At 41.6% G+C, this 13,518-nt stretch overlaps 1 protein-coding gene across 1 annotated transcript in view; it reads right to left on the bottom strand.

Moving 5' to 3' along the window:
* LOC309562435 (monocarboxylate transporter 2-like) overlaps nt 1-13,518 on the bottom strand; it is a 127,091-nt gene that overhangs the window by 71,596 nt on the left and 41,977 nt on the right. Inside the window, exon 2 of the mRNA XM_082266651.1 lies at nt 4,865-5,110. Coding sequence (XP_082122777.1) covers nt 4,865-5,081 — 217 coding nt within the window. The 5' untranslated portion in view covers nt 5,082-5,110. The remainder of the gene's footprint in view (nt 1-4,864; nt 5,111-13,518) is intronic.

The raw sequence follows: 13,518 nt of genomic DNA, 5'->3' as shown, positions 1-13,518 counted from the left end.
AACACCGATATCCGATGACCAAAATATTGGTATCCGCATTAAAAAAACAATATCGGTCGATCACTAATCTGGAGTTCTGCTTTAAAGCAGCCCTCCTCTTATAATTTCAGAGATTCTATAAAGCTCTTGCTCCGGGGGATCACCCAAATGGTGCTAAGTGAGAGTGCAAGTTGTTGGTATGAGAAATATTTTGTTTCAAATATATTTTGTCTTCTTTACAGAATTAAAATGTCACAGCTCAGCTCCACTGAGCACAAGAAGGGCCAGTGTGTGGAGCTGAATTTTTTTCATTATGTGCGGTAATCCCTTTAAATGGATTAGCCTCCTCTATATCCACAATTACTTCCAGCTGTGCAAACATACACAATGCAAGCCGCTGATTAACTTTCCACCAACCAGAGGCGCGCTGCGTCTGCTGGAACTTTTCCACTAACGTTACCACTAATCAATCCGCCTGCTTGATACCTGTGTAATGTATATAGCGTCAATTAATTATTTATGCTTACAAATTAATTAAGAACTGTAAATCTGACCGCTGAGATAATAGTTTAGTTTGGAAAACTCATGTGAGACTGCTTACTGGGGGAAAGTGCCTACAGAAGATCTTGGGAGAGGAAGCTTTTGTTTTAAAAAAATGCAGGCTCCATCTGAAAATGCTAGTTGCCTGGCTGGTATGCTGACCCTTTGGTGCAAAAAGGTAATAAATCAATGCAAATATCTATTAACACAATTTTTTCAGAAGAACACAACAGAATGGCCATTGTGTAATGTGCTCTAAATGGAATTTGCAAAAAAAAAAAAAACACAAAAACCTTTATTTTGCAACTTTAACATGAATACAGAAAGCAAAAGCGTGTTCTACAGACTACATGGCCTTGAAAAGCTCTCCAACATTTGATCCAGCTTTATGTATTCTTTTAAATTCTGTAGATTCGTTTTTAATTTCTCTTTTATCTTGTAGCAAGAAGTTTTTTTAAAGTTGTGTTGTAACAATGTGTACATTTGTTGTAATCTGCAGATACAAGGTCAGTGCTTTCGTTTTGGTTTGCAGGAACAGACATGACAAAATCTGATAAGCCAGTCAAACATCTTTTGGAATTCTGTGTGGAATACATTTAAAAAAAAAAATGCTGTATACACAGGACAGTGTAAGCCTGGGGGTGGTCAACTTACATGATGTTGAAGGCCTTACGTATGACCCTTGGCATTACTATAGGACAGGGTTTCCCAATTCATTTTTCCCTTGGAACCCTTTGACATGGTATAGCAAAACTTTGGAACCCCAACAAAAAAAATGGGTGCCGTAGAGCAGCGCAAACCTTTCAATGAGCAGAGTGTAATGTTCTCTTTTGCTGGCAAATTCTTTTTATACTGTATCTGGTTTAATTGTTGACAGAGTCCCGACAGTTTTTCAATATCCCTGACAGAGCCTTTAAGACCCCGTTCACACTGGGGCGACCTGTCAGGCGACCTGGTCACCTGACAGGTCGCCGTAGGTCGCCTGCCATAGAGAAGCTGTGGACCTGTTCTAATAGGAGCGACACAAGTCGCTCCGACTTAGAAAAAGGGTCCGGAGCTTCTTTGGGGCGACCTAGAGCGACCTGCATAGACTTCAATGTTATGAAGTCCGTGCCGGCTGCTCCGAGGTCGCGGTGCGAGCTGCACGCCGCGACCTGTGAGGTCGCCCCGGCAACTCGGATCGCCCCAGTGTGAACGGGGTCTTAATGTCCCTAGCAGGGAATTTCAATGCCCCTCAAAGAGTATTTTAATGTCCCTAACAGAGAACTGCAATGCCCCTGACAGAGCCTTTTAAAGCGATAGTATACTCATTCACATTACTTTCCATTAGTTGAATTATAGCAGTACATATTATTTATGTACATTTTTTTTCCTCTCTTACCTCTTTCCTTCCTGAGATATCGCTGTTTTTTATTTTAGAATATGTCACCCGTGCTTGCGCAGTTAACCATGGTTTTCCGGCAAGCATATGCTGCCAGAAAAATGCAGGGTCTATGCCGGGGCTGCATCTTTTCCTTTGTTTGACGTCAGCCCCGTGCTCACGCAAGACTCCTTCCCCATTCACAAATGTCTCCACAACCCCATGTGACTTGCTACATCTCCTTTTGTCTCCTATTGGCTGTCCAACTATTTACTTGGTAACCGTGAACCAAAACGAGGCTTGATTACGGCGGCAACTACGCATGCATGGGCATTCGGCAAGGAAAGCCGAAAACCGATGGAAATAGTGCCCACTAATTACAAGACGACGAGAAGATCGTCATAGACTATGGGCATGCTACAAGAGATGGTCAAAGACTACAGACATGCTACAAGGGATGGTCAAAGACTATGCTGCTAGAAGAGATAATTTAAAGACTACGGACCTGCCACAAAAGATGGTCATAGAGATGGTCAGAGACTACAGACAAGCTTTTGGAGTTTTGGACAATAAATACATGCTTCAAGAGACACCTTAAATAAAACTGCCAGTGGTTACTTCTATTATCCACTTAAAGCGGAGTTCCACCCTAAAATTAAACTTACATGCCCGGGGTCACCTGAAAAACAAATGGATAATCGCAATTTTTTTTTTTTTACTTACCTGGTTTAGAAGAAAATATACTCAACTTACTTCCTCTTCCTCCCCTCGGCGGACACGGCGATTCGTCACTTCCTGGCTTGCAATGATTCCTGGGAGCTGAACGTCATCGCTCCCAGGAATCAATGTGCCTGCACCGGCCCCGACGTCAGTTCCGGTGCAGGCGCCGTCATACCTTGCTAAATAGCTTCTGGGCATGCCCAGAAGCTGTGCAGGGATGATGCTGCGGCACCGGAAGTGACGGCGGGGCCAGTGCAGTGCATCGTGGGACCGAAGAAGACGGAAGATGACACAGAAGAGGATCGCGCTGGCTTCAAGCTTCCCACACCTGAGATGGCAGCGCTGGACAATACTTTTTCAAGGTAAGTATTTCTTCTAAAAGGTAAGTGCAACCCGGGACAGATCAGAGGCTAGCCATTGTGGAATGTACTAGCCCTGACTGTCCCGGGGGTATTTTTATTAAAAAAGGCTCTCCCGGGGTGGAACTCCGCTTTAAGGTCCACCCTAAAGCAGTTTTATTGCTACAGGGTGGCCTCTGGTTGCCTGATCACGTGATCTGACACTTTCGGGTAAGGGGGCACGCGGCCGGTGGTTTGCTTCCGCTGTGATCACACACATCGAAAGCTGATCCGCGGGGGCACGGTACCCAATGGCCTCTGCTACCCGTCGGTCATCAGACAGAGAGACAGAACTGCAATCTGCCTATGTAAACAAGGCAGATCACCTTTCTGACAAGAGGAAAGGGATGGAGTTTGTGTCCCTGCAAAGCAGGGAATAAATTCCATCTCTTACCCTAATAAAAGCGCCTCACAAAGTTCAGTAAAACACTAGCTAGGCACACAGGTAACCCTTTGAACGCCCCTGATGTTAACCCCTTCCCAGCCAGTGTCATTAGTACAGTGACAGTGCATATTTTAGCACTGATTACTGTATTAGTGTCACTGGTCCTCAAAAAGTATCAGAATGTCTGCCGCAGTATTGCAGTCACGCTATAAGTCACCGATCGCCGCCATTACGAGTAAAATATAAATAAATAAATGAAAATATCCCAAGGTTTGTAGACACTATAACTTTTGCGCAAATCAATATACGCTTATTGTGATTTTTTTTTATTTTTTTTATTTCTTTCAGCAAGATCCATTATATAGGATCTGGGAAAAAATACATAAAAAAAGAAGAAACAAAGAGCACAGAAAATAGTAAGGTAGTGTGAAAGAAATTCACCAAACCATTTAATTACTGGAAGGTAGTCTATAGAGTATTTTTCTTTCACTGGCCTAAGTAAGCAACTAGGTAAGGAAAACACAGACTACTGTCTGCAGAGTCCCCCATGGCTGCACAATAAATTCTGCCCCCAACCTGATATAACAGATACACAATACCATTATGGTAAACACCTACAGATCTAACATGCATCAATGGACGGGGGGGTGAAGGTTGTTTCCAATCCAAAACAAGAAGCCAATGGTAACAAAACACCATAGACTCTGAATACATGTAAGTGCATATGTATATCAAAATTGTTTTTCTTGTTTAATAAAAGTTGGTATGTCTTTGAGCTTTCTTTTTTTTTTGTTGTTGAGATTTTACACGTATCCTTTTGCGGTTTTCAAGAAAGCTGCAAGATCATCTGATTGCATGGACATTGAAACTGGGCTCTGCCTTATATGTCTGTTTTAGCATGGATTCAATTTTCTTTTTTGGGTTATGAGTTTACAATACAAAGGCTCCTTTAACACTGCCTATTCCCCACCAAATACACCCAGGTCTGCCTAAGCCAGCCAAAGTTAGTAATTACTATTGTTGTGCTGATCCTCTGGCTTCAGTAGGCTCCGAGTCACTGGTCCAGAACCAATATGCAAAAAAAAAGAAACTCTTAGGATGTCCATACCTGTGCCCATTAAACTGCGATCAAGCTTAATTTCCAAATCAAAATAGTGATGCAATCAAAAACATAAAATGGCGGTTCTGATGGACTTCAAGGAGATGGGATTGTAATTTTCCTATTTAATCCCAATAAAAAAATCTGATGAAATTGCTGTAGAGTTTTTACATTTTAGATTTGGTCTTTCAACAAATTTTATTGAAACTGTCAAAGTTTAAACGCTAGTTCTGGGTGGAGTTGACCTTTAAGAAAACTGTTTTTTAAAAAAAAGGATACACAGCATATATGGGCAGCTATCTCTTCTGGAGAATTGCACTCAAGTCAATAGAGTAAAGTCAATAGAGTCAACTTGCTACAGTTTATGTTTGAATTGTGCTTACCTCCAGCATACATGCAGGCAAGCAGCAGAGAGGAAATCCAAGCTATTTCACTCTTTGAGGCCCCAAAATACTCCTGGATTTCCTTGAAGAACACTGTGACGGCTTTACAGAAGGCGTAGGAGAACCCCATGGATATGAAAGCCCCAACAACGACCATCCATCCCCAGCCTCCATCTGGTGGGGTGTAACCCATGTCTGTTGCCACTGCTGGAGCCATTCTTTAGTCAGGACACACCTCTCATAGACCTAGAAGATAATAGAAATAGTTTGGAAATGCACAATTTAGTCTACATACATAGAAACATAGCAGGGCAACAGCAGAAAAAGACCAAGCAATACATTAAGATAATTCTTCCTCTTGGTGATCTCTCTAGTGATAACTAAAGATCTATATAGGGGAATTAGGACTTCCTTCTTCCTGCTGTTGATACCTCTAAATTAAGATCTATATAGGGGAATCAGGACCTCCTTCCTCCTGCCGATGATCCTTCTAGTGATACCTTAAGATCTAAATGGGGGAATCGGGCCTCCTTCTTCCCGATGATGATGCCTCTAAATAAAGGTTTATATAAAGGTTTATATAGGGTAATCCCCCTCTTCCACCTACTGGTAGTCCCTCTAGTGATAAATGAAGATCTATACAGCATAGAGGAATCATGACCTCCTTCCTCCTGCTGGTGATCATTGTAGCGATAACTAAAGTTCTATGTAGGGGAATCAGGACCTTCTTCATCCTGGAAGTGATCCCTCTAGTGATACCTAAATATCTATAAGGGCTCTTTCCCCCGGGCGTTCCGTATGTCCGTTTTTCATCCCATCCGTTTGCGGATGAAAAACGGACATAATGTATGGCTCCTTTCACACGGCCGCTCCGTGTGAAAGGTCCGCTGCGGGACTTTTTTTTTTTCCACGGAGCGGATGACATTTCTGTCATCCGCTCCGTGTGCCCGCATATCATCCCATCCGTTTGCAGATGATATGCGGACATAATGTAAGTATATGGCACTGCGGATGTCAGCGGATGACACCGCAGACATCCGATTTTCCTTCCTTTCCGTTTTTTACACGGAAGGAAAAATGGGGTTCTGTTCCATTCGTAAAAACGGAACAGAACTGACAGGAGGAAAATCGGGTGTCAGCGGATGGTATTCCGCTGACATCCGCAGTGCCATTCACTTACATTATGTCCGCAAATCATCCGCAAATGGGTTGGATGATTTGCGGACACACGGAGCGGCCGTGTGAAAGGACCCTATCTCTATGTAAATACGGATGTCATCGGATGATCATCCTCTGACATCCGTTTTTTGTCAGTTCAGTTCAGTTTTTTTGAACGGAGGAGAACCCTATTTTTTCTTCCTTTCAAAAAACGGAACTGAAGCAAAAACGGATGTCAGTGGTGTCATCCGCAGACAGCCGTATTTACATAGACATGCATTATGTCAGTTTTTCATCCGCAAACGGATGGGATGAAAAACGCACATACCGACCGGATGACACAAGTGTCATCCGTGTCCGTTACAAAAAAAAAAAAAAAAAGGACCTGATCGGGCAAAAAAAAAAGGAACGCCCGTGTGAAAGAGCCCTAAGGGAGAATCAGAACCACCTTCTTCCTGCTGGTGATCCCTCTAAATAAAGATATACATAGAGGAATTATGACCTCCCTCCTCTTTCTGGTGATCACCCTAGTGATACTGTACCTAAAGATCTATATAGAGGAATCAGGAGCTCCTTCCTCCTGCTGATGTTCCCTCTACTGAGAACTAAGGATCTATATAGGGGAATCAGGACCTCCTTCCTCCTGCTAGTGATCCCTCTACTGAGAACTAAGGATCTATATAGGGGAATCAGGACCTCCTTTCTCCTGCTGATGTTCCCTCTACTGAGAACTAAAGATCTATATAGGGGAATCAGGACCTCCTTCCTCCTGCTAGTGATCCCTCTACTGAGAACTAAGGATCTATATAGGGGAATCAGGACCTCCTTTCTCCTGCTGATGTTCCCTCTACTGAGAACTAAAGATCTATATAGGGGAATCAGGACCTCCTTCCTCCTGCTGGTGATCTCAGCATTGACCCATGCATTGAAAGTAACTGGTAACCTAAAAAGCCTATTCCCAGGCTTGTCCAGGGTGCAAAGTGCAGTTTTGAGGTAGTGATAAAGCACCCAAAGTAAAAAGGAACCTGTAACTTTGCTGTGTTCCCCCACCACCCTGTTTGTCTTTTGGAGCCCCTGGAAATACATTTGTATATGGAGAGCATCTGACATCTCCTTCCCCATTAAAGCAGCCAATCACAAAGCTTGAATAGCACCATGTGGGGAAGTAGAGATTTTTATTAACCTGTGTAAGCTCCAACAGGGAAATTAGACTCAGGGTTGTGTGCAAGTACGTATTAGGCTCAATAGCCCCTGTCACTTTGCCTGAGTTGACGACCAAGCTGCTGTATACATGTAAGCAAGGATCAAAGATATAATAAAGTCATGTTCTTTTGATCATCTTCATGTCAATAATCTTATCAGTATTAAAAAGAAACTAGTGCGCTCAACAATAAAATATTAGCATCAATAGTGCATATGATCAATAGATGTAAATAATAATCAATGGTGAAAATTCATATGTGACAAATAACTATTTATGAATGTGAACAAGGTCCCTAATGGGACAAAAACAAAATATGTGCAGATGAAAAAAAACTCTTGGAATAAACCAGTGGATAAAGTCTCTGAATATAAAGTCTCTGAAAGGTAAAGATGATGTGGTTGATGGTTTCTTCAGATTAGCCAGCAAAGACCGACTTTTCATGCAAAACCACGTGACCCAAAACAAAGACAAGGTGGCTCCTTACCAAATTCCCACTACCATATGGCAAATGGAAATTACCCACACAGGGTTAACTGGCTGGGGAGAATGTCACAGAAAAGACAATTTTCCCACACTACTTGCGTCACCAAGCACCTTTTATTGTTGAACGCACTAGTTTCTTTTTAATACTATATTTTCACTCCTAAGTTCTTGGAGTTCTAGGTGCTGCCACAATTTACATAGTAGGTTAGCGCACCCTATCCCACTTTACTAATAATCTTATCAATAAATGTTGATAAGCCACTTCTGCTGGATGTGGATGCTGTTTGTTGTACTGAAGATTTCAAGTATAATCAGTACAGTTCTACACAATATTATCCGTTCTTGGACGTGCAAAAATGACTTCATACTGCCTCATTGTGAACTTTTTGCATCAATTTGTTCATATCAAGTTTGACTACAATCTCATTGAACAGCTATAGATTTACCACCTAGGCAGGCAATATACAGCACATTCATGCATATTTTGTATGTCGTTGTCCATTTGGGATGTGACATGTCATATGGACTTTTTATGCTAAGAGTATTGGTTATACAAGGTCTATTTTCACCATTGTTTTATTGGATTGCAAAAGATAAGACTATATGGGTATTCAATGCCATTTGATGTAGCACAGGAGAATACATTCACCTCATTTGTGCTGTCAATTTAATCCTGCTGTTTTCATTCAAAATTTGCTCCAGAAAAAGTTTTTTTTATATACCTTTTATATACTTTCTTTTTGACAGTCCTAGGACACTGAGATGCCTTCATGTTGATAGCATGTTTCAAATGCAATTCATGACTCTTTTTAACCTTTTATTTATTTTTTGTTTGTTTTTTGTAATGTGGGGTGTTCTATTTTTAAAGGTTTTTAACTCAATCTCTTTGGGCTAGAATCTGTATTTAATTTTGTAAGCTACAATAAGTATTTTTACATTTTATTTTACATCTATCATTAGGAATCCACACACTTCTTTGAAATAGAGTTCCCATATGAATGTTATACTTTGAAGTCACTGTATCCACTCGGTATTTATAATACATTTTTATTTTTTGGAATTTAGAGGAAAAGCTTAATGCGTAAATGTCCCCTTTTACGCACTTTAAATACACTATATTACCAAAAGTATTGGGACGCCTTCCTTTACACACACATGAACTTTATTGGCATCCCAGTCTTAAGCCTCGTACACACGCCTCGAAAATCAGCAGGGAATTTTCGTCCGACGACCGATCTGCCGATTTTCGGCTTGTTAGTATGATGCGAAGCTTCCGACAACCGACTCCGACTTTTCGGCCGAAAAAAATCTGGTGTGCAGGCTATAAAATGTTTGTACGACTTCAAAACATGTCCGATTTTCATGCAGTCAGTACAGATTTCGACAGGGAAAAATCTTATGAGCAAGACTGGGCATGCTCAGAAAAGAAAGAACACAAAGAAAGCAAACCAACACATGACATCACTTCTGAAGTAGAATTTTGTGCAGTCTAGGCACATTCCAACCAACAAAACACCACTCTGGACAAAAGACGGACGACCGGTCAGGCCGATAATCGTTGCGTGTGTACGGGGCTTTAGTCTGTAGGGTTCAATATTGAGTGGGCCCACCCTTTGCAGCTAAAACAGCTTCAACTCTTCTGGAAAGGCTGTCCACAAGGTTTAGGAGTGTGTCTATTGGAATGTTTGTGAGATCGGGCACTGATATAGACGAGAAGGCCGGGCTCCCAGTCTCTGCTCTGTTTTATCCCAAAGGTGTTCTATCGGGTTGAGCACAGTGGCCTCCCTCATCTGTAAAGGGAAGAAGTTTGGAACCACCAGGACTCTTCCTAGAGGGGTCCGGATGCACTGTAGATGTTTTTACTATTTATTATTTCTTTTTTTTTTATATATATATATATAGCACCCTACAGGAATGTGCTAGGTAAATGTATAGTGGGCCTTGTCTGCCTAACAGCAGGGCTGTGATTTATTTAGTTAGGGTGTCAGGGCTTCCAGATGTGCCTGCTGAGGGGAGAAGTATCCCCACTGGCTCCTGTTAGAGGCTTCTCATAGGGCAGTGTGGGAAGCCCAATCAGGAGACACATCCAAGCTTGTAACTACCCCAGAAGGCAGATTATGCTGCAAGTGATTCTGGGAGTGGCTATAAGTTTGGGGGAAGTGCGTGACAGGATGTCTTTGGCGGGAGCAGAGTCCCAGGAGGGAGAGTGCGGCTGTCTCTCCTCCTGTCTGAGGAAGCAGATGTCTCGGGGTGTCGTCTGACAATCGTCTGAGAATCCAGAAAGTGTTGAGCTGAGCTGAGGGGAGCTGTCCTCTTCAATCGGCAGCGGAGAAGAGGACAGAACTCCTCCGCCAGATATTGCACTTATTCCTGCAGCCACGGAGAGACTCGTCTTGGCCCCCTCCCCTCCTCAGCAGTCAGCAGCAGAGAGGATGCATATGTGGCGCCTCTCTGTGCAGCCGAAGCACCACCTCGTCTTCACCTCCCCTAATCTCAGCATTTAGCAGACTCCGGTAACTGACTCTAGCCATCCTCTGGTCCTCCTCCAGGCCCTGCACTTTCTGCTTCGCAGCTTTGCAGTAGCACAAGGTAAGGGGGGTGCACTGTGATGTAAGGGAGGGTGAGGGACTCAACATCTGATGTAAGGGAGGATGCTCTGAAAATCTAGTCCTACAGATACAACCGGCCCTATGAGGGCAACCATAATTCCAATACAGCCCATGATGAAATTAGGTTAGACTCCCCCGAGGTAATGATATGTAATACGTAACTTTCATACATTTCAGGAAGTTATTGTAACTGAATCCATAGGAAGCTACAGGAGGAAAGACATTTCCCCACGCACAGCTGACTTCCTGTCAGTAATCCCACTGCAGACAACTAGCACTCCAGTGCACAGATAATCTAAATATAAAGTCAAATATCCCGAGTTCTGTACAAATAAAAAACTTTTTATGAAATTCTTTTTTTTTTTTTTAAGACAACTTTGCTCCAGAATTTGTATTTTGGATTTTATAGTTTACTCCAGTTGCAATACTGTTCAACCATTCATCACATGTACTGAAGTGTAAATCCACTTAAACGTTTTTTTATTTTACTTTTTTGGATAGAATGGGGAGGGGTTAGAACACCCTATGAGGTTTTTATTACTTATTAAGCATTCCAGTAGAAAGATGTCCCTTCATTTCCTGTTTTTCAACACAGACATAAAAATAGTAATAAAAAAAAAAAAAAAATTATATATACTGTATGCATGTATATATATATGATGTGAAGAAAAAGTGCGCTGGTCTGTGATATGCTGCTACCAGATGAAATTGATAAGTGATAAAATAATGGGTGGTGCGCTATATCAATATATTGAGTGTATTCCAAACAATAACAATCAATACAAAAAACCTCAAATTTAAACAAATGTGTAGGTGCAAAAAGATAAATAGGTGAAAAGGTCCCAAAACACACCTGTGTCAATAATAGGACCACCAACAGTGGTGTGTTGGTGACAGGTGATTTTATATTCCAAACAATACCAATCAATCAATACATAAATAAAATATATAGGTGCAAAATTATATGATGCAAGAAGTCCCAAGACACCACTGTGTCAATAGTAGGACCACCGACGGTGATGTGTTGGTGACAGGTGATAGTTAATTCAATTGGTGAGTTGAAGTTCCCTCCACCTGCTGGAATTCCTCCTTACCGGACGGAATGAAATAAGTGCTTTTCTATGGTGAAAATAAACGATCCTGGTGCCCAAACTGAACAAAGTGCTCACCACCGTGCATTCACAAGAGCCCGTCAGGCCTCTTACCGGATAAATGGGGTTATCATGCACTGCTCACTACTCTCAGATCCAACCGATAATGGCAGCCACAATGGATATAGAAGTCATATACCACTCCACTGTTCACAGTCGGGTAGATTTCAGACGGTACTCATGGCCACTTGTTATAGGTGATTAAGAGGATCGTTTGGCTCCAACATAACATGTAAAAGAATAACTGCCCATGGTGCATTACCCTTGATATTTCTTTATTAGAATAAAAGATTGCACTTACATGTATGAGGAATAAACTTCACATAGGATTACAAAGCGTTGAGGGATTCCTAAATATTGCCTGGGTCCGGCTGCAGCACGGATCCTAGGCGACGTGGTGACGGCACGCCTCCTGCCTGACGCGTTTCCGCCGATTGGCTATCTTCAGAGAAAGGAGGTTCTCGCGCGCCGTCACTTCCGTCCTTTTTATTCTGAAGGGAGCCGCGTCACTTCCGGTGTCTGCAGAGGAGGCGCCGGAAGTCTCTTACGGGTCCCTCGGCTTCAAATTCTCAAATATACCTCAAATTACCATAATAATGATCGAATCTTGAGATGATTTGGTGGTAATTGAAACTGGAACCGTTCCCCATCAATATTTATGATACATCACAAATTACTATTAGCGATATGTATCTCATCTCGATCTACCATCTACTAAAATTTAAATATTCAATGTTGGGTAAAGTGTAAACTTCTCAATAGAGAGTATAACCTGTCCACATTTAAAATTGGGATAAAAACTTTCATAAAATAACTTTATGTAAATGTCAACCTTGACACCGGAAGTGATGGGCCCGATACTCCTATAATTAGGCATTTGTTGACGTATGGTAATAGATATATATATATTAAAAACTTGAAGCCGAATATCAGCATAATGTCATACTAAAATATATAAAATGGATAAAACAACTCTATATAAATACATATATTAAAATTCTTTTACCATACCAGATCTCTTTGTGTAATCTGAATATGTATATGTATAAAAGTGACGTGCTGAAAGGTGTAGATTTATACTAGCTATGTGTTAACTGTTATTGATATGAGAGTTGATGTCCCAGTCTATGTTGTGGCCTCTGGGTCTGTAACATTTTAGCTCATAAATCCAAAAGGTCTCACGTCTCGAAATTGACCTTTGTAGATTACTACCTCTCCAATGTGGGACGTGTTTCTCAATAACAGTGATTTTGAGCTTTTTTGGGTCTTTGTTATGGCAGGTAGCATAATGTTGAGAAACACTATGCCCTGGGAATCCGTTGTGGATGTTTGTTAAGTGTTCTCCAACACGAATGCCTGCTGTTCTAATAGTCCTACCTACATACTGTAGGTTACATTCGCATTGTAATAAGTATATTACTCCTTTGGTATCACATGTGATAAACTCCCTGATGGGATATTCTTTCCCTGTGGTAGTGGAAGTGAATTTATTGGTTCTCAGTGTAATTGCTTCTGTGCATATACGACACCTTTTGCAGGGATAGAAACCCTTCATGTTTGGGAATATCTCCATCTTGAGAGGTCTTTCAACTGGGTTTCTAGCTATTAAGTCCTTCAGGTTAGTCGCCTTCCTGAAGATTATTTTAGGTTGGGTCGGTAAGACTTGCCCCAAAATTTTGTCCTCTTGTAGGACACCCCAGTACTTCCTAAAAACATAATTGAGCCACTTGTAATTGCTGGAGAACTTAGTGGTGAATGCATATTCAAAGTGAGGAGAAATTGAAGTATTTTTACATTTAGGTTCCACTAAGTTCTTTTGCTCCATGGGGGTGACATTTTCGATCTCTTTGTCCAACTCAGAGGTGTCATACCCTTTTTCCACGAACCTCTGTTTCAGGGTTCCTACTTGTTGTTGGAAATCTTCCTGTGTGGTACAGTTCCTGCGGATCCTTCTAAATTGACTTCTAGGTACTGAGCCAAGCCATTTGGGATGATGGCAGCTATCAATAGCTATAAAGCCATTTCTATCAGTTGGTTTAAAGAAAGACC

This window comes from Pelophylax lessonae, assembly GCF_965119305.1.
Source record: "Pelophylax lessonae genome assembly, chromosome: 8".
Classification (NCBI taxonomy): domain Eukaryota; kingdom Metazoa; phylum Chordata; class Amphibia; order Anura; family Ranidae; genus Pelophylax; species Pelophylax lessonae.
This window is presented reverse-complemented; position numbering and strand designations above follow the sequence as displayed.